The following is a 25,200-nucleotide window of genomic DNA, read 5'->3' as shown; positions in this document are numbered from 1 at the left end:
TTGCCGTTTTTTCAATGGTTTTAACTGATGGCATCATAAAAACAATGCACTTTAATTAGTTTAACAGATAAAACACTTTAATTCTGACTAGTTTCTGTACAAGAAAAAGGTTCAGTCCAAACAAAACAGACAGATGTTTCAAAAGATAAATATATAGTATAGAGGAGGCTGACATTACAGTAAAGAGCAAATAATTACACCAGCTCGGATCATTCAGATCCATCAAGCTTCATACATGTAAATAAACCATGAATTTCACTCTGAAGGATTCACTCGCTTTCCAAAGTCTTTTCGATTAATTCGAGACATTACGCGTCCACATTTCAGTCATTTCACAGGAGTCTTTTCTCTGGCAGATGGTCTCAGATCACATACTCAGGTGGTCTGTTTGGTATCATTTCAGTCTTTAGCGTCACCCACTCCATCAGCATTAATGGCAAACATTGCCTCCGCCTCGGGCAAACATGGAGAGTCATAGATCTTACATATCCGCGTCTCTCCTCGACCCTTTCGCAGGTATAATCTACAAGAGACAGGAAGAATTGAGGTGATATTCATCTGTAGCATTTCAGTCAGCAACCATGATCATCAAGTTTTACCGAGTAGTCGAGGCGTGTGCTAGAATATTTCCTCCAATCGGCTTCTTGGGATCTGCTGAAAACATGGCCGCTCCATCCACCTGTGCCACCACCTGGTTAGTGATGACAACGGCCACACCAAACTAAAACCAGATTAAAAAAATATATTTCCATGAGCTCACATCTTATACAGGTGCATCTCAAATAAATGAATACCGTCAAATTTTTCTTTAAAAAAATATATATTTCAAAAAGTATGTAGGGATGTAAGTATGTAGGGATGGTCATTTAATAAAACACAAATGTAAATATTCTAATATTTTGAGGTACTGGATTTTTACTTTCTTAAGCTGTGAGTTCTAATCATCAGAATTTTTTTTTTTTTTTTTACATGTATTGTGTTGTACTTTACATGTATTGAATCTAGAATATATGAAAGTTATACTTTTTGAAGTTACAAAAAAAAAAATATCCAAAAGCTTTACAGTAATAAACGGGAAAATAACAGTAATGTTCCAAACATGCAAATATTTTGAAAATTCAATTCTACTGTAAAGCAGCTCTACAATGACAACCGTGTCATCATTCAACTCAATTAAGATTCACAAAACATACAGGGTTATATTTTCATAAACCATAAAACAATCCCACCTTTGTTATTCACAAATAAAAGCATTTTTATTTTAATCAGCAAGAGCTGGTTGCTAAAGCAAATTTATTTTTAGTTTACCTTAAATATTGACCAGAGAGTAGTACAGCATGTGTGAAAATCTTTTAATTTATTAAACATTAAAATGTAAATGCTATATACATGGACTACATTTAATGGATTGCAAATGGGAGAAACCAATGCTGCCTAAAAAACACAACATGAATGTCAGCTTTTCTTACGTTTTAGAAAATTCAGTTGCGTTTGTTTTGTTTTGTGGGGACTATATGTAAATGTCGTGCAGCTTCAGAATATTATTTTTATTCATATATTTAATAATATTTCACATTGAATAAGTTTTTAACAACAATCCTCTAGATTCTGCAAGGAGTTTGTAAACTTCTGAACGGCTCTGATCATAAAACAGCATGTGTGATCTCTCATCTTTACCTCGTCAGCGAGACGGAGCAGCATGCGTAGAAACCGCCCCAGATGGCCCTGACGGGCGGACAGCTCTCCCCGGCCGGAGTAATCTGTCCTGTACAGTGCAGTAGCGCTGTCTACTATCAGCAGAGCGTATCTGGACAGAGATGGGGGATATTTTTAACACATGGAGCTAATGGAGTCAGTTTCTGGCTGGATGTGTGTGTTACCTGGACTCAGTCATCATAGCGGAGGCCTGATACAGCAGCTGTGTTTGATGGTCCGTGTTGAAGGCTCTGGCATACGCCACGTTATCCAGCACATCACTGCCCACCAGCCCGTACCTGACACAGAAAACACACAGATCATTTCTGGTGTTGAGCACCCAACAGATAAAAAACCATATGTTTCTACAGCGACTCGGACCTCTCAGCTACAGCCAGCAATCTCTCTGGACGGAAGGTTCCTTCGGTGTCGATGTACATGGCTTTTCCTTCTCCACCGCCCTGATCTATGGGCAGCTAAAATGCAAAGTTTATATTTTAACACTGTAATATGATTTATGGATAATCAAATTAATTTAGGGCTGCTTCAGTCTAGTAAATAGTCATATTGAAATATAACTAACAATATAAAAGATTTTATTTTGTATATTTTATAAAAATCTGTGCATTTCACAAGCATTTTAACAGTGTGTTTAAAGTATCTTATGTTCACCAAGGCTGCATTTATTCTACCAACACAGTAAAATCAGTAATATTGCGAAATTAGTAACATTTAAAATAACTATTTTCTATTTGAATACATTTTAAGAAAGAATTTCATCCTTGTGTTGCAATGCTGACTTTTCAGTATCATTAGTCCAGTCTTAAATCTCAAATGATCCTTCAGAAATCATTATAATATGCTGCATAAGAAACATTTCTGATTATTATCAGTGTTGAAGCAGTTGTGCAGCTTCATATATCTATAGAAACTAAATATATCTCAAATAATTTTATGAATAGAACATTCAAAATAGCAATTTATTGAAAAAGAAATCTTCGGCAGCATTATAATCATCTTTGGATCAATTTAATGTGCTGATTAAAAAAAATATTTATATTTTACCTGGCAGGTAACGGCCAGTGTGTGACACAGCTGCGTCTTTCCTGTGCGAAACTCGCCGAACATCTCTGTAATGGATCCCGTCTCGATTCCTCCTGCACAACACAGACAGCCAAAGATTCAGTCAGGTGATTATAGCATAAAGCACATTATTATCTAACAGACAGTTCAGTGTCGCACCCTGCAGGAGTTTATCAAGCTCTTTGGATCCCGTGGAGATCTGGATGATCTCAGCTCTGCGCTGGTGGAACTCAGTCGCTGTGGTGAAGCCCATGGGAACCATCTTCGCCGCCTCCGTCTGTTATTAAAAGAATTCAAAGTTTGCTCACATCACCAACACAGAATCAGTGATAGCAATGGTGACCAAGGTCTCACCAGGATCTTGTCAGCTTTGGCTTCGCTGATTCCTTTGATGTTCAGCAGCTCTTTCTTGGGCGCGTACGCTACGGCCTCCACAGTGTGAAAACCACCTTCTTCCAGCTTCTTAATGTCGCTGCTGCTGATGCCACATTGCTGCAGACAGGTTTACAACATTAGCACCATGAAAAGACATTGAAAGAGTGTTTGTGTTTCTATCTGCAGCGCAGTCGTACCTCCAGACGTGAAACCGGTTGTGGCCCAAAATGTTCTTCCTCTTCAACTTCTGCCTCCACCTCCACCCGGGATGCATTCCTCATAGCCATATTTACTGTTTCATAACACATGAAACACTGTCAGCTTAACAATTTCAGTTGGTGGAAACATTTGGGTGGCATCTAAACCAAACACTTTACGTACAAGTTAAGTCTAAACGAATGCATTTAGTGAAAACCCAAAATCAGGATTCACAACACTGTAAATAGTTATATAAATATAGTTCAGTGATTCACACACCTCAGATTGACCATTATTGTTTTAAATGACATTTCCAGAGATCATTAGATTATTATTTACAATAAATTAAAATAACGTTAGCTGAACAAAACACGACATTATTCATGTCTGGACATGTAAGTTAGAAAGGTATAATTTGAAACACCAAGGTATATTAATAGATTAACAACCATTACGTTGACGGTATAAGATACCACAGTAATAATACCACAGTATTTTGATATATAACGTTAGCAGAGTTTACTAAGAAATCTTGCTACTATTAAAAATACCATGGTTTTACAATCGGACACAGTGTTTTTTAAGAATCAAAATGACTACCAGCAAATAAACTAAACCAAAACAACAATCATTAACGAGTAAACTGCTAATAATGTTGGATGCTATATTATTAATGAGTCTGATGTGTTACAAAACCCGCAGAACACACAAACATGCTAACGATCTCTAATAGTCACAAACACACACAATGTAAAGTCCTCAAACATGTTCTCACATCAAAAGTCATATGAATTTGTGAAAATAATTATGTAGAAGTGTAATTAAAACGTTGATTGAATCTTTAAAATCGTGATTATTGTTTTGTCACTCACCCGCTAAACTCAGCTGCAGCTCCTCAGTCTGAACTTTCCCGCGTGCCGCCGTCACTCAGGCCACGTCATCGACGTCATGACGACATCAGGTCATCGCGCTTTCATAACCTCACAATCTGTGTAAAAAAATAAAATCTGTATTCATAATCAAGTTCTTCCACCTACATTGACCCAAGGATTGATAACATTGATTCCAAAACCAAGAAAATATCCATTGCTTTTAGACAATTGGAGACCTATTTCACTATTAAACCATGATTCAAAGATTTTTGCCCTGGTTTTTGCAATCAGATTAAAATCACTTATGGACCCCCTTATAGATGAGGCCCTATCTGGTTTCTTAAAGAAAAGGCATATTTCAAATAACATAAAACTAATTTTATACTTATTGGATTACTGTCATTTGTGTACTGATGATGGATTTATTATTTTCTTAGATTTTTGTAAAGCCTTAGACAAAGTGGAGCATGCCTTTTTTCATCAAGTCATCAAAATGATTTGGGTTTGGAGATTTCTTCTCTAAAGCTTTTTTGAACATTTTATTTCAGTTGGCATAATACGAGTTAGTCAATTATTAAATCAAGAAGGCATGTTACTCACTTAATCTGAGTTGTTGCTTTGAATAGTTATGTAATACGATTATGAAACTTTATTTCGTTTATTTTGCCATTGCTTTCATGTTAATTTTTTTTGGAAAGACTAGATTTCTAGGAGTAGCATCAACCTACTTTTTCTTTGAGCTTAGAACATGTTTTATTTTCATATTCATAAGTGTAAGTACAGTAAACAAAAAGCCTTTATTTTAGGTCATTGAAAAATAAATTCAAATTTATGTTAAAAACAATGTATTTACATAAACCAAGTATGACTGTCTCCATTTGTGAATCATATTACATATTTACATAATGTTTAGCACACCCCTGGCTGTATGTGTATTTTGTATAAATATTTAGTATTTTATATTTTAAGTTTTGTTTTAATGTGTATTATTGTAGTCCTTAACTGTACTTTGATTGTGTTTACTGAAGTTTAATAATAAACAAGAAATCATAATGTATATTTGTTTTATCTTTGGACTTTACTTTTAAAAATATGTTTGAAAGCCACTTTGTGAGGACATTTAAAATAGTCCTTATAGTCCTCCCTATTCAAAAAGTTTTAATCTTTTGCATAACACCATACTAAGCTAAGGTTTTAATACACAATCTTTTAAGGACAATTGTGCATTACATAGTTCGAAACGTCTGTGTAGGTGTAATAAAAACTTCAATGTTCATAGCAATATATTATTTCTGAGTTTATGTGACTGGTCATCAGTAAACACACACAGCTAATGGAAGCACAAGACAAGTTAAACTTGATGAGCTGCTCAGAAACTACTGATTTCAATTTAAGATAGAAAATACACCTACTATCTAGATAAATGAACTGACTAAAAAGTATATAAATCAAATTATATCTATTAACTTTTAGCAACTTTTCTATCATGATAGAATATACCATAGTAATCAGTATTTATTTATGCATTATGTATATATGCATAAAATTATACAGTGTTAAGACAAATACATCAATAGAATCGTATCATGAAATTCAGTTACATTTGTAGAAGTCTTTCCAAAAACAAATTTGTAATTAAAGCTAAATATACAGCAGATTATATTATATAATATTATACATTATTATTAATTATACATCAATATATTTATTCTGTCTCAAAATAGGACTAATCCAATTCTTCTGCTTTGAATTTCTTTAAAATGAAATTCAATACAGTTCAAACTCATGAACTGAAAGAGCCCGAATTCTAAAATTCCGAAATTTCAGAAAGCGTTACGTTACAGAATTTGCAGTGGATTGCATTATAATACAAATGAATATAAAATATCAATAGACAGATAAGACATTTCAAATCCACAGACGTAGAGGTCAGATGGCTTTTCGGGTGTCTTCTGTGGACAGGTCTTCATATGGATTTTCTGTATTGGTGTCTTCAGTCCTTTTGCTCTCTTCTGAGTCTCCAAAGTGGCGGCTTGCTTTCAAGTAATATATGAACAAAAAGAATCCTAGAAAAAATGGATGTGATATTATGCATGTTTTATATTATAACTGTGATGTTTGAATGTTTATTAAAGCCTTTTGTGCTTACAGAGGATGCATTTATTTGATTAAAAAATATAGTAAAAATTTACTGTAAGTAACTCTTAAAATAACTCTTTACTATTTTAATAAAGAATTGTTTTTTAATTTAATGTTTAAATGAATGTATGTTCAGCATCACTACACAAGTATTTAGTATCACATGATCCTTCGGAAATCATTATAATATGCTGATTTAACGCTCAAGAAACATTTCTAATTATTATCAATGTTGAACATGAACTACATTTTAAAATATATTCAGTCGATATGCTAGTACTTCCCTAAAAGCTGAACAAATGATAAATATGTGCATTTAAAATCAGCTGCAGAAGTGCTCTCACCTTGGAAGGAGTTCAGGATGGTGAATATGTAGTACGAGGGCAGACGCAGAGCTCCGTAGCCGAAAAAGGCAAAACTCCAGGTGAGTCCCAGCATACAGCAGAGGCCCAGGATGGTGGTGATGTCCAAAGTGGTGGTACTTGAGCGCTGCACCTTTTCAACCTTGTTCAACCGGTTCAGCTTCAGCAAGGAGAGCCATCGCAGCACAACAATGAAGGTGGTAAAAGTGAAGACGAAGATGAAGCAGTAATAACTGATGTTCACATAGTAGTGGATATCGGAGTCCAAAATCCAGCACCTGCAGGGGGGAAAAAAGTACAGATGATTAAAATGAACAAAATGACATATATAGAAAATGTATATTCACCCTAGCACCCATTTAGTAATTGTTTCTTTGTAGGAACAGATTTGAAGAAATGTAGCATTACATTACTTGCTCACTGATGGATCATCTGCAGTGATTGGGTGCCGTCAGAATGAGAGTCCAAATAGCTGATAAATAAATACATCACAATAATTCACACCACTCCAATCCATCAATTAACATGTTAATATTATAAATAGAGGACTCATATTTTGGCCAGAAGTGCTGGTTTAAATTTAAATCACCTTAAAGGGGTTGTTGACTGTTTTTTCTAGGCTTGATTGTGTTTATGGGGTGCAGTCTAAGGAGCCGTTCACATATCGTGCCTAAAAACGTGTGGAAAACGCTAGGCACACCGCCTTCTTTCTAAAGCCTTTGGGCACTTGCGTGAGTGCGCAAAAGACACGTTATGTGAATGGCCCCTAAAATGTGTTTTGTTTTTTCACATAATTTACCTTTATTTTACACCGCTCTGTCCTTTCTCTGATAAACGCTCTGATGAGTTCCTGTTTTTATGTAGCCTGTCACTCGGAAATACGCAATGGGCTCAGTTTAGCTAGCTAATCCAGTGTGTTGTGATTGGCTAAACTGCCTCTAGTGTGAATCTAAACATAATGGCATCATCAATATTGCTTATCAATTTGAGCCCAAATGAAATGCAGAGGATATTAGTGAAGATGATTGGGTAGAACCTGTGCAAGCACAGCTCTTAGAGAGAGATGCAGAGCAGAGTAATGCGAGGAACAGTATTAAGAACCGCTGCTTTAGAACATTTAATTTGAAACTTGTGAAACGATTAGAATCGTTAGAAGACAGATTCGCGATTCATTTATGAATATATTTTTTACATATGAATATATATTCGTGATCCCTTAGTATTGACGGCATGGCAACAACTTTTCCTTTTCTCTATAGCAGCTCAACATGGCCCCGTCTCTTTTGTTGCATGTTCCTGTGGGTGGGGTTTATCAGGTTTTGTGACATCACAAACCCAGGAAGTTGCTTGTTGTAGTCCCTACGAACCATTTTTGTAGGCATTAAACTGCCATGTTTTTAAGAGTCTCTGAGATATTCCAAGATATCTCTATTTGCATTAGCATTTCTTTTTGTAAAAGTGAAATCGAATCAACCACCCCTTTAATGATGGATTTGTTTCTTTCAAACATACAACTTTACGCTTTCAAACAGTGTTAATAGATGGACTGGAGTGTGGTGGATTGTTGTGATGTTTTTATCAGTTGTTTGGACTCTCAGTCTGACAGCACCCTTCCACTGCAGAGAATCCATTGGTGAGCAAGTGAAGTAATACTACATTTCTCCAAATCTGTTCAGATGAACAAACAAATGCTTCTACATCCTGGAAAGCCGGAGGGTGAGTACATTTCCAGCAGTCTATTTATTTTATTTAATATTTTATGCAGTAAAAAACAAAACAAATTCTTAACAAATCTGTTGTTTATTTTCAAAGTTTACTCATCTAATACTTCTTTAATAATGAGTAGAAAAACATACATTTTAATAGGTAATATTAAGTATTTTCCCGACAATATTTCAATAATTTTGGCTTAAGTAAATATAAAATATAAAATGCAATTATTTAATTTTAAAAAACATTTTAAAATCCTAAATAAAGAACAAAGGATCCAAAGGGGATCACAGTGATGCCACAGAAGAACCATTTCTGATTCTCCAAAAAAAACTTTCAGTGAATAGTTTTTTTAGTGTGAAGAATATTTTATATTAACAAACTTTTTCCATTATAAAGAACCTTTTGTACATTAAAAAGTTTCCATGGATGTTTTTCATAAAATTGTTTTCAATTCATAAAATGCAGAGGTGGACAGTGATGAAGTACACTTTTTTGGTATCAGTCTGTATTTACAGCAATTCCACTGTCAACTCAGTTCAACTGTGGTTGAATGGCTACACACAGTGAACACACAGCCAGAGCTGTGTGAGAAAACCCTGCTTTTTTCGAGGATGGGTAAGGGTGTTATATATATGTATATATATATATATATATATATATATATATATATATATATATACTTTTTTTTTTTTTACTCACTTGTTTTATTTCTATAGTTTAACATATCAAAAGCTCTTTATTCCAAAGATACTACAAGCTAATCACTGTATTCAAAAAATTAAGGCATAATCTATTGTAAGTTGCTTTAGAAGGTACTTTAAGTATTACAACAATAATAAAACTAACAAAATTAAAATACTTTTAAATGTACGTACTTCTTTATTTTACTTGAGCAAAAGTCTGTCTTTACAACTTTCATTTGTAATGGAGAAATATTTGACCAGCGGTATCTGTACTTTCACTCAAGCAATGGAATTGTGTACTTTGTCCACCTCTGATAAAATGGTTAAGTGTAGGTTTTCATGCATAACATTATATGGCTGCCATCATAATTTAGGAAGTCTATTTCATCATATTTTAGGGTCCACTTACATAGTTACATTGCTTGTGTCCGTTTTTATGGTCTGCTCACCATATTTGCCCAAGATGTAAATGATACTGACAACAAGAGCAGGAGGAGCTGAAACAAATTGTTGACAATGCAATGCAATTATAATATTAGTAAGCAAGAAAGAGCCTTCAAAGTTCTTGGGATTTTGCCCACTTGATTCTTTGATTGTCGGAGGACTTAGTAAAGTTCTTCAGAATGCATATTTAAGATAGTGAACTCACCCCAGCCAACCACAGAGATCTTGATGATGTAATGTTTGATGGTGACTGAGTGTTTGGCCATCTGCAGGCAAAGGTGAAAAGCCTCCGCTGCAAACCAGGTGAAACTGGATAGCAAGCAGTAGTGCATGAATCCAGCCATGACCTTGCAGGCAGTGATGTCCCCTGCACGTGCTACGTACTCATTCGACAGGAAGGCCACATTGAGCAGGAACAGCGCCACGAAGAGATTAATCAGCACGTGCATTGAATCAGTGGCCTTCACTTTCCTAGAATGTATATTACAATAACAGTTTTTCTCGATAGCTAAAACACTATAACCAGGCTTTTGAACTACAATTTCAAAACCATAACGCCATTTTTTAAAAAGCACAACCATTTCCGTAAACTATAAACACCATTACCCTTGCTTTGACACATAGAGTACAGTACAATACAGTAAATTAAGGGATAAAACATGAAAATGCATACATTTGATATGCCTGTTGTTGTGTTCATCATGTGAAAAGTTTTTTTTTTTTTTTTTTACTGGTTTTTGTAGAATTTTTTTGAATTTATCTCATCAGTGTGTAAGATTGTGTTGTGTGTTTTAGATTTTTCCACATTATTTTATTGTATGAAAAAAAAGTAATTCTAAATGTCTCTTATGCCCACCAAGGCTGCATTTATCAAACCCCAGTAGTATTGTGAAATATTATTTTAATTTAATATAACGGTTTTATATTTGAATATTTTTTTAAATATAATTTATTCCTTTGATCAGAGCTGAATTTCAGCATCATTACTCTGGTCTCATATGCTTTTAATATTTTGATATAATATGCTGACTTGAGGCCAAGAAACATTTCTTATTATCAGGGGTGCTGCAACAGTTTCAACAACACAAAGCTCCAGCTAGTTGACTCGAGCCACCCTCAGTAGAAATCACATTCCTGGGCCTGGATTATATATATTAATCAAATAAATATTAATAAATATATTAATCAAATAAATTCTTACCTCATGAGGAAATGCATAAAAAGCCCAATGGACAGGAAAAACAATGAGAGGCCACAGCCGATGTAGGTGATGTAGGTGAGAGCGTTGAGGTCATTTTGGGAAATGGGTTCTGGAGGGATCTGTATTAAAACCATGTTTAGTTACACAGGACAATGGCAAACTTAAAGATTCAGTAACCACATAAAGTCTATTGTGATTTTATATGATTTTATCGACCACAAATTAATGAACATAAATCTGAAGGTATTTCAAAATACACAATTTCTATTCTCATTCCAACTCAATTTCACAAATTCCAGAAGGAAACGGAGAACCTACCATGAGCACAGCGAAGAAAGTCAAGTGTTCACATTTACATGTTATATGTTCTCCTTCTGTGAGAGTAGTACATCCTTCAGTTGTCCAGTTTGGTCTACTCCCTAAAAAAAAAGAAGTAATTGATTAGTTTTGAGTAGATTTAGAGCGAATGAATGAAACTGACATTATGCTTCGGTCAGCATCATGTGCCGAAAGATTCAAGCTCAAGTACAAATACAACACTGAAATTGAGCGCTCTGTGATACAGAAACTGAACATGCATTATTTTAAATTGACATTTTTTAAAATATAGAATATTTAAATGTCTGTGCTGTAAGAGACGTGAACAAAAAAAATCTAATTGGACAAATTAAAAAAAATAAAAATAAACATAAGAGCATCACAGACCGTTTCCATCCCATGATTTACAAACAGGAGTTCCAATCGCCTGGTGCAGAGAAATAATTCAGAATTTTACTAAATAAGTTTCAGATGCATTAAGACTACTAGAAATACTTTTCCCCCTTTTTTCACATTTGAATACCTGATTTTTTGGAAAGGTTAAGCTGATGTTGTCACTCAGATTGGAAATTTGTGCCCCCATTTCGATTGCATAAACCTCATCATTCAAAACTGGACTGTTCTCTGCATCCTTAAGATAAATATAAAAGAAGCTTGATTAGGTTTCTGTACAGAAACATGATGCAATTTACATCACAAAAAACATCCTACTTCATTATTATTTTAAGTCACATTTTTTTATTGATGCAGTTATGTTTTACAACATCTAATTTGAAAAATCACTTAAAAAAACTGCTTTATGTTGTAAACATGCCATTTGATATTTCTTTATACCTTTGTCATGCTGGGAAAGCGGAAAACACTCATAAAAGCCTTTTCTCTGCTTTGGTTGAGTGCTTTCTTAGCGGCTTCCTCTGGAATACTGAAAACATTGGGATAATTTTTCAGTTGATCCAAATCATCTAAGACCTGTAAACATATGGAGATTTCAATGTTGGGGGTACATTTCATGTTTTAAGATAAACATTTTTGTCTTTTAAATATCACCACCTTCATGCAAAGTAAAAAAAATAATAATAATGTGTGTATGTCTGAAGCCATCTGTCCACTTACTTTGATGTCAGTTTCTGAAGAGTAGATGAAGTAGGACATCTTGATTTCAGACTCACTTGGAATTTTCTTTAAAATCCCTTTTACATTACCCATGGATATAGAGGCAACGGTCAAATTCCCCATCAGAGACAGAATGCTGGAGAGGTTTTTCATGGCCTCACTGAACAAGATACAAGATTATTTGTGATAACGTCTCTGATTGAGTAAATGGTTCAATTTACCGCCATTGGGACTGCAGGTAAGACATATAGGGTGAGAAGAGACAAGCCCTGGTATCTCCCTTATTTATATCTCAATTGTTACAGCATAAAAATATACAGATTTTAAACTCCATAAAAATATTTTCTCTTGTGTATTCATCAAATAGATTCATACATTTTCAAGTTATTTTGAAAACTTCCTAAATAGGGGTTGAAAGTTTTTAATTAACTAATATTACCACTAAAAGCCTTTGTAGACTTGAATCACATGTTTGAAAGAATACTTACGCAGCTGTGCCAGCATCTGTTTCTGTTTTATTAGCATTAAATTTATTTGACATTTCTTTGGGTAAGGAGACTTCTTTCACCACTTCAAAAGGACTTCCACACTTAAAACAAGTTGCTTTTCCATCCTGGATCTCAATGTTGTTCATTTTACTTTCTTCACCTGCATTAATGGCTGTGTAAAAACATAGAAATGAAACAAATTAAAAGTAAATATGGAATAATTAAGTTTCAATGGGTTTTATAATGATACATTTATTCTGTTCTGAAAGAGAATAAAGCAAAAAATAAGTACATTGTACCACATTCTTACCACTACAATTAGAATTATATTTTGCATTCTGACACGTCTTTGTGGGATTCAGGCAGGTTATGTTACATGCTTACATACACAAAAAAAAACAAAAAAAAAAAAACAATATTACAAGATATGCAAATAATACAGCCATAATATTATATATATATATATATATATATATATATATATATATATATGCATACTATAAAAATACTTGATAAGGTTAATATTTCTGTTAAATCTGTCAGTGACTGTGTTACACCAGATTGGTTTACCCTCCACCCCACTTACAGTAAAAAAACAGTATCTTATATCACTCAAGTAATTTTTGGAATTATACTTACCAACTTTTTTAAAATATTTAGTGGTTTCATTGGTCCCCCTAAGGTCTTTAATAAAGAGAACAAAAACAATTTCCTAAATATGTATCTGATCTACAAAATGCAGAACTCTTGTAAAACAGCAAGTATATAGAGAATAAATTGATACTGGACATTTTAAAGAAACCTATCGGTCATATTTTTCTAAAATCACAGGCTACCAAATGCATAAAAGCAAAATGACAGATCTTTCATTCACCTGTAATCCAGTCTGTCCAAGTGCCATTTTTGCATTTCCCTTCAATTAAGCAGACAAATGTGGGTATAACAAATCTGCTTATATTGAGTTTGTATGGTAAATTTCTTGACAAAATCACTCCATAGTCTGCAAAACAACAGTTTAGAAAACAAGGTTACCCTGGGCTTAAAATAAATAACAAAACACATTTATTTCTAAAGAAAATCTACTTATTTTCATTATTGATAGTGGCACTAAGCAGTTCATCCAGAAAAAGTCAAAATATTTTCAAACCCACCTTTGCTCTCTGTTAGCGATGTGTTCATTGTACAGTTTGTATTTTCTTCAAATGAAAAAACTTTCATGTTGACTAGTTGTTGTGTAGTGTTTACTGAAAGACCAAAAAAAGTTGTTTAACATTTTTTATATGCACATATTTTTTATAATTGTTTTTCGAGGAATGTTTATACACGTGACATAAGTAAAACGTTCTCTATTTAATATGCTGTTTGGGCTACATTCTGTCTCTCCTCACCTGAAGATCCATTAGAACAGCTCAGAATACCGGACATGTTCCTTGCAAAATTATTGCCTTTACCCAATTAAAAGACAAATGATAAACAAAGTGGCCACAAAAAAGCAACTTTTATGTTACACAATAACAACATTTACACACTTTCGCATTTTGCATTTCGTTTTTTAATAAATACATTTAATTCTCATTCACTTTCATGAACGTCTAATTTGAATCACCTGTTTTCAAGTATCCCATGAAACCATCTCTACCCAGGATAAACATATCCATAATTCTATCTGAAGTTCTGTCAGGAATAGGACATAAGTTGTTGTAAGTTTTAGTACAGGACTTAAAAGGTCCTACAGATATACAGAAGGGGACAGATAAAATGAGCAGGAGGCCACAAATGTTCCACTTCATTCCTGATGGGTTCTCCAGGTTCCTTGATAACATCTAAAGAGCTAGAAGAAATGTGAAAAAAAACTTTTTGATTTTAAAACCAGTCTTAAGAGTCAATTTTTTGAAATTGAGATTTATACATAATCTGAAACCTGAATAAATAAGATTTCCATTGATGTGTGGTTTATTAGGATCATAATGATTTTGGCATAAAAGAAATATCTATAATTTTGACCCATACAATGTATTTTTGGCTATTGCTAAAAATATACTACCAGTGACTTAAGACTGCTTTTATAGTCCAGGGTCACACATTAGAACAACTGTCAATAACATTTTGGAAAATCCCTAAAATATGGTGCCTGTAAGATGATTGGTCGGATAATGTTTTCTTAATAACTTCAGTTAAAAATGTCTTAATTCAAAAGAAAATATTAATGAGTCCATCTCTGATAATCAAGCAGGTTTGTTTATGTATTAAAATGATCTCGTGGTCACAACATAATATCATGTTCCCATGAGTTAATATGTCCCACAAATTATTATGTCATGGGCACGACAAAACTAAGTAAACCAATCAAGTCATCTTACGGGCACCATACTAAAAGGATTCACTTTTAAAAAATTATTATTACCATGTTTTCCGGTAATTTTTATGTATAGTTTATGGCATAGTCATAAGTGTTTCCCAGGTAAGACAAAATCAGACAGGGCTTTAGGTATCATTCGTTTCCTGTTATTTTGTCAGAAAACAGTTTGTTATATTGCAAACTGGTATTTCTTATCATATTAATTTACTGTATTGTCATAACTGATTTACAGTGCAAGTAGTTTAAGTGTTTACGGCACTTTGTTATTATTCTAGTTATTTACCTATAGTGGCTAATGTCTCACATATTCACAGAAAATAGCTTATCTTCCCTGACGCAAAATAAGTTTCTGAAACAAAAACCAACAACTACTTTTTAGACTGTAAATGAACCACATGTCCACCAATTTCTTAATTTTGATTGAACGTATATTTAATTTTTTTGGTCCAAAGAGAAGTGTGAAATGTTTTGGTGCTGCTGACCTAAATATTGTAAACAGCCTGTGGCAACAATGAAAAAGAGGTTTAATTCCATGGGAAAACTGTGGACTTGGAAACATTGTGACGGATAGTAATGTCAACAACGGACTTGAGCACTGTCACGGCTTCGACCACAACAGCTTGACGTTGTCTAATTTGGCCCGGCCAAAGTAGTATTGCTTTCCTCGGTGTATACATTTACTTACATTACTTACATAGTACAAATTTAGCTGGATTATTTGTATCCCCTTCAAAATTGCTCTTGAGAAATGTTATGTTTATTGCCCCCCCAACTGTCAGATTAAATTTACGCCCCTACATTTACAGTTCTTAGCTGATATTGTTATAAAAACTGATTGAAAAAATGAGGAAAAGCACACAATTTATCAAAGCAGTGCCACAATCCAAAATCTCAAGACTAAACCAGAGTAGAACCAAAGTGTACAAGTCATTAACTTAATGACAGTTATTTTAGTTTATACAAAATAATTAGCATCTATGCATCCATTAAGAAGCTGTAACTGGACCTTTCCACTTTACAAAAGCTTCTTTGTGGAAAAAGGTCATTTAGATTTTCTAAATATTCTTCACATTAAAAAATATATATATTTTAAGAATTCTGCTCACTCAAAGGTTCTTCGGGGAACCCAAAATGAAAAAATTATTTGTAGGAATGTACTGAAAAGAAATTCTTACCTGGTGAAGAGTCGTTGAGTCTTTCCAAATCATTCAACTCATCATTTCCTCAGATATAGATGGTACATAATTTTGCATGTAGCATTTCCTCCCTCCCCCTGTGGTTTTTCTTTTTTTGTTAATCATGTTTCTGGATGCAAATAATCTGGAAGAAAACAGTTGGATGAAACACAGTCCCTCTGAACAGCCATTTTCTTTACTGTTAGATGATTATTCTGTGACCTCAGTAAGCAAAAGAGTTTAGTTTTACTGATTAATCTTTTAAAATTGCCCAGAATAATATTTTTATGCAACCGAAACAACAACACACATGTTGAGCAGCGTCAGAAGACACATCATTATATGGACATTTGCATCGAAAAACAGCATAAAGAAGCAAACAAGATGATACTGTGAAATATAAATAAAGTTCACAATGTCTTATATGAATGATTAATTAAAATGAAATCTTGGTTATTTAATATTTCTGGAGTTTCATGAATTGTTTTGTGCTTTGTAATACATTTTATAGTTTGCATTTTGTGTAAAATTTACATCTGAATAATCTGTTATTCTTTTGGCAGGTTTGCATTTTACTTGTGCTGCTGGGTCAACATGTTACCTGAACTGATGTGTTTTTCCTTAGTTTTAAAATGAACTTTTAAATTTTAAATACAAACTCTCTGGATGACAAGATTAATCTGATGTGATTAATCGCGATTGTCTGCACATTTTTTCAGTAATTTTTCAGTTCTGTGATTAGTAGTAAATCTCCATCATCTGCTTTCAGGTGGAGCAGCATTTACTACACAGAGCCGTGGTTCTCTGATAAGCGTTCGTACTTGCAAACTATATAATTGTAGGATTATGAAATTGATGAAATTGTTAGCCATAATGACAGCTGTTTGCGTATCTTCTCAGTGAACTACGGATCTGTGTAGTAAATGCTGGTCCATCTGAGAGCATATGAAAATACCACATTAATTAACATATTTCAGTAATGTGGTTTCTTTAACAGAATAATTCATATTTCATTGTATTCTAAGCAGTGATAAAGGCTATGTCGATTAGCATTTCACTATAGATATTTTATTTTAATGAAAATTATAGTAAAATAACTCAGATAAACCATATATTGCCATAGTCATGTGTTTATTAGTCACGTTGAATCAAATGAAAGCAGTTAAATCTTCTGTTTATTTAGCTGCAGCGATTTCCTGGATTTCTTCTTTGGGGCACATTTGGATTTACATCACGAGAGCACACTCTGGCCTTTGGAAGGATATTTACTGCTGATCACAGAACTGTGCTTCACTGAAAAATACGCATGACAATAACAGCATCTGCCTAATCATGATGTATTGCCTTTGCGATTTAATTTCGATTAATTGTGCAGTCCTACTACAAACTACTAAGTTTGTAACTGTAACGAATTTACCCAACATGACATGAAACGTGACTGTTAGTTACAGTTACAAAAACAGTCATTTTTAACTCTTTAAATGAATGAATTAAAGTAGAGGCACTTTCTCTCATGTTGGGGTTAAAATGCAGAGCATATGACGTCACTGATGTTTTTCCATAGCTGCCAGTTTTACAAAGATCAGCACAACTGATTGTCACAAATAACAGTTATTTCCTCCTTAGGAAGACAAACATCCCTTAGAAGCATCTGTTGCTCATCAACACATTAGTAAAAACAAGCCCTGTATTCATATCAGTATTTCATCTGTTTGACAAATGAGTTGTGTCACAGAGGACGTCAGCCAAACAAATGAAACCTTGTGAGTTTACAGTAATGTGGATGGACACATTTCAAATGGCTTTGTGCACATATAGTACATATGTAGATGATTTAGGAATATTGATGATAATTATAATCATTTACACTATACTGGAGCGAGCACTAGGTGAAGCTTTTTGCTAAAATATTTTCTTAGAGAAATATTTTACTTTAACATATGAGTCAGAGCGATTTCAGTTTAATCATGTTTGGGCAAATATAAGCAATTCTGTTTAATTATGTTTGCATATTGTCAGTAATTTTGTAGTGATTCAAAACACATCCTGTGTGTTTTTAATGGCATAATGGATCAGTGCTGGAGAAGGTTCAGCTGATCTCATTTTATTTCAAAAACTTTTTCAGGTAATGGATCTTATGGGTCTTTTTTTCTGTGATATGTTTTTTATAAACATAACATTGTTTTATATTTTTATTAATATTTTAAGATAAACACTTATTGTACTGAAGCATCAACACAAAGTGTTGTGAAAAAGGTTTTGTCCCCTTTCAGTTTTTTTTTTTGCATATTTGTCACTTGAATGATTCTGTCTGGTGTTGGTTTCCATTTAGTTCCAGTTTGCTCCTGTTTAGTTAAAGGGTTAGTTCACCCAAAAACGAAAATTATGTCATTAATAACTCACCCTTATGCTGTTCCAAACATGTAAGGCCTCCTTTTATCTTCGGAACACAGTTTAAGATATTTTAGATTTAGTCCGAGAGCTCTCAGTCCCTCCATTGAAGCTGTGTGTACGGTCTACTGTCCATGTCCAGAAAGGTAAGAAAAGCATCATCAAAGTAGTTCATGTGACATCAGAGGGTCCGTTGGAATTTTTTGAAGCATCGAAAATACATTTTGGTCCAAAAATAGCAAAAACGACGACTTTATTCAGCATTGTCTTCTCTTCCGTGTCTGTGTGAGAGAGAGTTCAAATCAAAGCAGCTGGATTTCCGGTTCGCGAACGAATCATTCAGTTCACCAAATCGAACTGAATCATTTTAAACGGTTCGCATCTCTAATACGCATTAATCCACAAATGACTTAAGCTGTTAACTTTTTTAATGTGGCTGACACTCCCTCTGAGTTCAAACAAACCAATATCCCGGAGTAATTCATGTACTCAAACAGTACATTGACTGAACTGCTGTGATGAACACCAAGCCGAGCCAGATAACGAACAATAGACTGACTCGTTGGTCACAAACTTACAGCCGGATATTATCCTTCAGGATTTTTTGATAGAGTGCAGAATTCATGGTTCTGTCAATTATGGCAAGTCATCCAGGTCCAGGACAATTTTTGGAAAAATGCTGTGTTGGTTTTATGCCAGATGTAAGGGGACAGACACCTTCCAAAAAGTTAAACTTTTGTCTCATCAGTCCACAGAACATTTTCCCAAAAGTCTTGGGGATGCTGAGCATTAATTTGAAACACATGTATTCGGTACTTGCTACCTTAAATCTTTACTCTTTCCTTTCATGGCTTTGGAAAACTTGTTTCGGATGTTTCTCTACGTTGACACCTAGCTTTGTTGCAAATTCTTTGTAGGAATTAAATGCTTTCACTGAATGTTTAAAGTCTCTCCACAAGCGATCATACAGGTGAAGATATATTTGTGCCAGCTCAGCTATTCTACACCATGTATTCAGGAGATGTTCTTCTATGCTCGTACCTCCATCAATTGTGTAACTTTCATGGACCAATGGAAGCTCAAAGGTGTTTATAAACCAAAACGATACCCCAGAAAGTTAGCTTTGGTCAGCTGTTTTGAACTATACTAAAACAAACAGAAAATGCAATTTGTTTTAATTTGTTTGAGATTACGTTATATCAGTTCTGTCTTCGATTTCATTTGAAGTATATTAGTGCCTTCAGAAGTTGTTCTAGGTTTTTATTGATTCCTAGATGAGTTGTCGTTGCGCTCTTGGAGTTATTTTGGTAGGCCGACTGTTCCTGGGAAGGTTCATTAATGTTCCAAGTTCTCTCAATTTGTGGATAGTGGCTCTGACCATGGTTTCGCTGGAGTCCCAAAGTCTCAGAAATTACTTTATAACCCTTTACAGACAGATATGTCAACTATTTTGTTTCTCATTTGCTCTTGAATTTCTTTAGATTGCGGTATGATGTGTTGCTCTTTAAGCATGCTTCACATTGTCAGACTATTCAACAGGTCTGGCAGTAATCAGGCCTGGGGGACGCTAGTGAAATTTAATTCAGCTTTCTAAAATAATGTGGTTAATCATAGTTTTTTCATTATTTAACAGAAGGGGCAATACATTTTTCAGGTAGGGTCAGTAAGGTAATCTTTTTGCAATATTTAAATTTGTTTGATGATCTGAATCTTTTAAGCTGCGGTAGGTAACTTTTGACGCTGTAGCCGTTAATAAACAGAACTGCTTGCGCCTTGCGGAAGAACATCGTAGCCGGAACTACTTCTCTCTGTTTATGTCTATGAAGAATCACAAAGGTACTGGGTTACTCCGCCGCGGTACCCCCGAAGCAATCTAAAATAGTCCGAATATAAACACTTATTATAGGTGCACCCTAGTGATTCAGGACAAGCCAAAAACACGGTTTGGAAAATGGATTCATGGTGTACTCGCTTATTATATACATTTTTCTACATTTTGAACACAAACAAAGTTACGGACCGGAGCTCTGATTGGTTGTTTTCTTACCGGGAGCGGATGGCTTTCTGCAAATGGCAATAGGACCACTGGGAGGAGCCAGAGGAGCTTGATTTTTTCACAGATTATCTGTCTCATATTCTACTGTCAGGACATAATGACAGGTTTAACAAATATGTAAAAAATATATTTTTACAAAAGTTACCTACTGCAGCTTTAAGTATGGCAAATTTGCACAGAAAAAAACCTTTTCACTGCATTGTAAGTTTACCTGATTTTTTGTAAAATTGTGTTCAAATGTGAGTATCAAATGTGATTTTCAGGCTTTTGAGGAGGGGTCATTTGTTCATCTCTCAATCATCATTAAATTGCATTGCATTATGTTTTGAACCTAAAGCAGTTTGATCACAAAACCAAGCATTTAAATGTCATTTTAAATAGAGATATTATTGGAATATATAGACTGACAAATAAAATTTACAGGTGATATAAGCTACAAGAATTTCATCTTATTTTTTAACCACAGAAATATCAGGATCTTCACTAAATTGCTTTTTTTTATTTATTTTTGCTCAGTTTAGGCGTCATAATAAAACTGAGCTCCACATTCTCCTATTTTATACTATATTATGAGCCATAAAATCATGGTGTATCAAATATGATGCTCAAAAACCAAACAACAATAACATCATTAAAAAATATATGATTTTAAAACTAGTGTTAAGTTTCCATTAATAATTGCATTCTTGTTTGTGTTCTGATGTTCTGAACATTCCCATTTTTGTTCAGATTGTCAGTCTAAATCTGATTGTTGTGCATATCCGATTGTTATACAATCATATTTAGCAAGACTGAACAGCAAAAAAGAAAAAAAAAAAGAAAAAAGAAATTAAATCCAGTTTTTACAAATATGTGTCAATAGTCAAGCCAGATTCATATGTGGTTTGAAATGATATTCAAATCCCATTTCTGGTTTCAGTCTGACGGCTCAGATCAGATTTTGCATAGCTATTTGCCTACAAGGCACTTTATTTCTAATTTAGCAATTAACAATTGATCATCGCACACCTACATGTAACAGATAGGTGCATAGAAAAAAAAGTAAAAAACACCTAAGAAACAAAAGAAAATACCACACATTACAAATACTTGCAAAGTATCAAATAATACAATTATAAAAATTCTAAATTTGATTTTTCACCGAAACATTGTCAATATATTATTGTTTATGATACATTTGCAAGTACCGGTGATTCAAATTTTACATTAAATTTTAAATCTTTGACTTTGCAATTGTAAAAGTGGTGTGGAGCATGGGTCCACAGCATTTTCACAGTTCAAACCTTATAACAATGAAGTATATTTAAAGTAAAAATAGACCTTACTGTAATGTCAAAAAATTTTTACATATTGAGTGACATGTATTTCCCAGTCTAGTAAAGCATTAAAACAGTGCTTAAAATCAGTCAGCTAAAACCTTTTCTGAATATGATTATATAACATAAATGTAATATTCTATTGATAACTTTAACTTTTCAACTTAAATTTATTAAGTACTAAATGTAATTAATTGCAAAAATTATTTTTAATAAAAAAAAAATATTTTTTCATAAAATGTTCATATTTTACATAAGCTTTTTTTTTTAATTACCTTTTTTTTTAGTTTACATTTTCTTCAAGTACTGTATGGTGGATGTATGTTACAGGCATCCTACACATCTAATAAAGCTTTATTAATCTTGTGGTTAAGAGAAAAGACAGATTTTTTTTTTTTTTACAGTAGCTTCCATATAAATAAAAGATTTGGCTTAATATCTGTAGACATCTGTAGCCTTATATTATTGACATTGTGGCTTATAATTATGTTTAAAAAAGAAAAGAATTACTTTACTCGTTAAACTGATTATATTTATCTAGATCACTGAGACCGATCTTTTCTTTTTGCCAGTTCCTTCAGTTTCAGCTTTGACATATTAATCTGTCTTCCCTCAAGCATGATGTCATGCAGTCTTACAGCCATGATGTCACTTCTGATTCATCTTTGGTTGTGTTCATTGAGCTGCTGTCGCTCGTCTGGGGACTCATTCTTCGTGCTAGGTGAATCACGCAGTGCTCAACATGCATCTAGAGTTTAAACACAACAGAATGAAAAGTACACACTGTTTGAATAAAAAGGACTGGCTAGACCTCAGATATGACATTGTAAATGCTAGAATTAGAAAAAAAGTAATATTTTCACTTTAACGGTGTATCCTGTAAATGTCAACAACCCATCTAAAAGCCTAATGTAACTTTGTAAGACTCTGATCACAAGCTGCACAGATATTAGCAGTGAATCTCAGCAAATGCTGTCACAGTTATAGAAAAAAGACTTGTGAACAAGCATTAAGATATCACATAGGCCTGCTGTGATATTGCAACAGTGCAAAAAGTGTGTTAATGAATGCCTGCTTGTCATATAGAATACTTCTTACTAAGAGCATAACGGCAGCAACAACATCATGTTTGGCTAGCACTTGGATGACTGACAGAAGCCCAACCACACCCTGTTTTAGCAGTTTGTGGTTTGTTACTAGGAGTCCACATTGTTGCTCAGCCAATCAGGATGAAGAGAAGTTGACCTTCTGCTGTGGGTGTATCCCTTCAGGGCAGCTGCAAAAACATATGAATGACTAGGAGATCGTCATGAGCAGCCAATCAGGACGCAGCACTGATCTGACCAATCACAGTTGCTTTCTGTTCTGCCAGACAGTTACCAAGTCACTGTTACTGCCTGGGTAAGCTGGGGCCGCCTGCCAATGGCTGAAAGTGCTGTGAACTCAGCACCTTATTGGCTGAATAAACACATGCCGTTGCTAGGGAGCTGCACCAATTGCAACAAGGCCAAAGTCAGCTGTTTGGTTTCTAGGCAGGATTTACTCGCTGAGATGTTTTGGCGGGAGAGCGGGGAGGAAGGAGGGGGCTGTAGAGTGAAGTAGAGCATGTGATGTGTGTGTGTGTGTGTGTTTTGCTCTCCCTCTTGTAGGATCTTTCTGATGCAACATGCCGTTGTGAGGGAGGCGTCTCTTGGGCCTCTTGTGATTTTATTATTTTTTTAATGGGTCTTTACTATGAAACAAGAACCAATGATGTAGCTGTTGCCACGGAGGAAGCGCCAGCACTTGTTTTGCCTCGCTCTCGTCTCTCGTACCTCCCCATCCACAGTTACCGTAGAAACAGAGTCACTTTGAATCTATTTCAATCCTCTTCCTCTAGTCAGTGATTTGTCTGTGCCTCATCCTCATCTCAAACCATCCCAACATTTTAGCTAACCGAAATCCCTGCCAGCAACGTGCTGGCAGGTACGGACTAGTAGGTTTTACAGGCTTGAAATAATCTATAACAAAACAAAAACTATTCTTCCTTCATGTCAGTCAACACATTATGTTTTAGAGTTAACTAGCACAATTTTTCACATTTAAATTGGCCATTGCAACCACGCGATTGAGCAGCGCAGCAACCGTGTGTGCAGGAATGCTGAGCCCAACAACTGTCAGAAAGGATGATGTCATCGCAAGTGAGTGAGAGCAGGAGGACATTCAGGTGACTCACTGCCCAGTTACAACAAGTGCACTTGAACTGTACACTTGAACTTGAATTCTGCCTCAAGCACAAAATATGCAAGCAGAAAAATGTGAAAAATGGAAATGTGAACAAATTGATCATAGTAGCCACAAATATCCCTCTGTCCAATCAACTTTAAAAATGTTAACCAAAGGAAAAAGAAAAACATGTCAATGTTCACCCCTGTGTTTAATAGTGCACAAAAAATTGGGGGGAAAAAGGTGAATAAATTTCTTGTACAAAACTATCTCTCTTGCTCTCTCTCTATCTATATGTATATAATATATATATACACACACACACACACACACACACCATAGTCAACATTTGAAGTGGATCAAAATATTTTGGTTTTTGGACAACTTTGATGAAAGGTTTTGATCCACTTCACGTTGACTAATGTATCAAATATACATAGATGAATATTAGATTTAACTTCTGAATAGTTTATAATGCTTCCAGAAGTACTCAAATTAAAGGCTGCCATCTTGCATTTTCTAAGTTCCAAGAATATCCATATCATGTAAGTTAACTGTTAGTGACTTAACATTATTTGAAAGATACAAGTCTTTCGAAAATCTTAGTTGTAAACACCCGGCATAGCCTAATAACGAATAACGCGCAAACCTGTTGGAAAACGTCAAGTCAGAAATAACGTTAACGTTACATACTTTAGCTAATTAAGGCTGTCAACGGAAGCGTTTTTTTCACTAATTTGGAACAGTTTAAAGCACTTTTCAAAGTTTTTCAACAAATCCAACGTCAAAGCTGCATTAAAACGGTTTCTTTTAAATAACGTAGCCACTAACTAACAGTCTGGACCTATTAAAACTGCTTAAACACACCGTTTGTACTCAGAAAGATTTATAGTTTCAACACATAAACCCTAAACTGACCTTTTCCATCCCTCGGGCACCAACAACACGCAGATTCCCGCCTCCCGCGCGAGTAATTACCACATCACGTGAAGACAGGGGCGTGGCTTTCTGCGC

At 34.4% G+C, this 25,200-nt stretch overlaps 2 protein-coding genes across 12 annotated transcripts; both read right to left on the bottom strand.

Moving 5' to 3' along the window:
• Positions 1-55: 55 nt before the first annotated feature.
• LOC113120639 (DNA repair protein RAD51 homolog A) lies at positions 56-4,327 on the bottom strand. 2 transcript variants are annotated; one of them, XM_026290592.1, is made up of 10 exons: positions 4,224-4,327; positions 3,351-3,445; positions 3,133-3,270; positions 2,938-3,055; positions 2,761-2,852; positions 2,077-2,171; positions 1,881-1,994; positions 1,678-1,807; positions 600-721; positions 56-523 (listed from the first exon to the last, which is right to left on the bottom strand). In XM_026290592.1, exons 2-10 carry the CDS (start codon positions 3,438-3,440, stop codon positions 400-402), a joined length of 1,023 nt encoding a protein of 340 aa, XP_026146377.1. In that variant the 5' UTR covers positions 3,441-3,445; positions 4,224-4,327; the 3' UTR covers positions 56-399. The 2 variants fall into 2 exon arrangements, with proteins under 2 accessions (XP_026146377.1, XP_026146378.1); XM_026290593.1 differs by lacking the exon at positions 4,224-4,327 and adding an exon at positions 4,127-4,183.
• On the bottom strand, positions 4,224-25,180 carry LOC113120635 (adhesion G-protein coupled receptor G2). 10 transcript variants are annotated; one of them, XM_026290576.1, is made up of 21 exons: positions 25,105-25,180; positions 22,620-22,729; positions 16,219-16,363; positions 14,291-14,515; positions 14,073-14,129; positions 13,836-13,928; positions 13,559-13,684; positions 13,324-13,368; positions 12,995-13,063; positions 12,685-12,856; positions 12,197-12,356; positions 11,918-12,052; positions 11,607-11,714; positions 11,471-11,510; positions 11,084-11,184; positions 10,766-10,884; positions 9,770-10,035; positions 9,530-9,617; positions 6,707-7,002; positions 6,146-6,289; positions 4,224-4,339 (listed from the first exon to the last, which is right to left on the bottom strand). In XM_026290576.1, the coding sequence occupies exons 4-20, from the start codon at positions 14,505-14,507 to the stop codon at positions 6,153-6,155; spliced, it is 2,229 nt and encodes a 742-aa protein (XP_026146361.1). In that variant the 5' UTR covers positions 14,508-14,515; positions 16,219-16,363; positions 22,620-22,729; positions 25,105-25,180; the 3' UTR covers positions 4,224-4,339; positions 6,146-6,152. The 10 variants fall into 10 exon arrangements, with proteins under 10 accessions (XP_026146361.1, XP_026146364.1, XP_026146365.1 ...); XM_026290579.1 differs by lacking the exon at positions 4,224-4,339 and having other exon boundaries at positions 5,225-6,289; positions 13,559-13,597; XM_026290580.1 differs by lacking the exon at positions 4,224-4,339 and having other exon boundaries at positions 5,225-6,289; positions 14,291-14,358.
• Positions 25,181-25,200: the final 20 nt, after the last annotated feature.

The sequence above is a fragment of the Carassius auratus genome, chromosome 20 (genome assembly GCF_003368295.1).
Source record: "Carassius auratus strain Wakin chromosome 20, ASM336829v1, whole genome shotgun sequence".
NCBI lineage: Eukaryota > Metazoa > Chordata > Actinopteri > Cypriniformes > Cyprinidae > Carassius > Carassius auratus.
The sequence above is the reverse complement of the archived record's forward strand: the minus strand, read 5'-3'. Positions and strand labels throughout refer to the sequence as shown.

Bases quoted from the DNA above. Each gene is read 5' to 3' on its own strand.
- LOC113120639 (XM_026290592.1), bottom strand. From the start codon at position 3,440: ATGGCTATGAGGAATGCATCCCGGGTGGAGGTGGAGGCAGAAGTTGAA. The intron at 3,056-3,132 runs GTGAGACCTTGG...TTTTAATAACAG, and splicing joins CCAAAGCTGACAAGATCCTG to ACGGAGGCGGCGAAGATGGT. The intron at 524-599 runs GTAAAACTTGAT...TGTCTCTTGTAG, and splicing joins GCACACGCCTCGACTACTCG to ATTATACCTGCGAAAGGGTC.
- LOC113120635 (XM_026290576.1), bottom strand. From the start codon at position 14,507: ATGTTATCAAGGAACCTGGAGAACCCATCAGGAATGAAGTGGAACATT. The intron at 12,857-12,994 runs GTAAGAATGTGG...GTTTTTACACAG, and splicing joins ATATAATTCTAATTGTAGTG to CCATTAATGCAGGTGAAGAA. The intron at 11,185-11,470 runs GTCTGTGATGCT...CTTTTTTTTTAG, and splicing joins TAAATCATGGGATGGAAACG to GGAGTAGACCAAACTGGACA.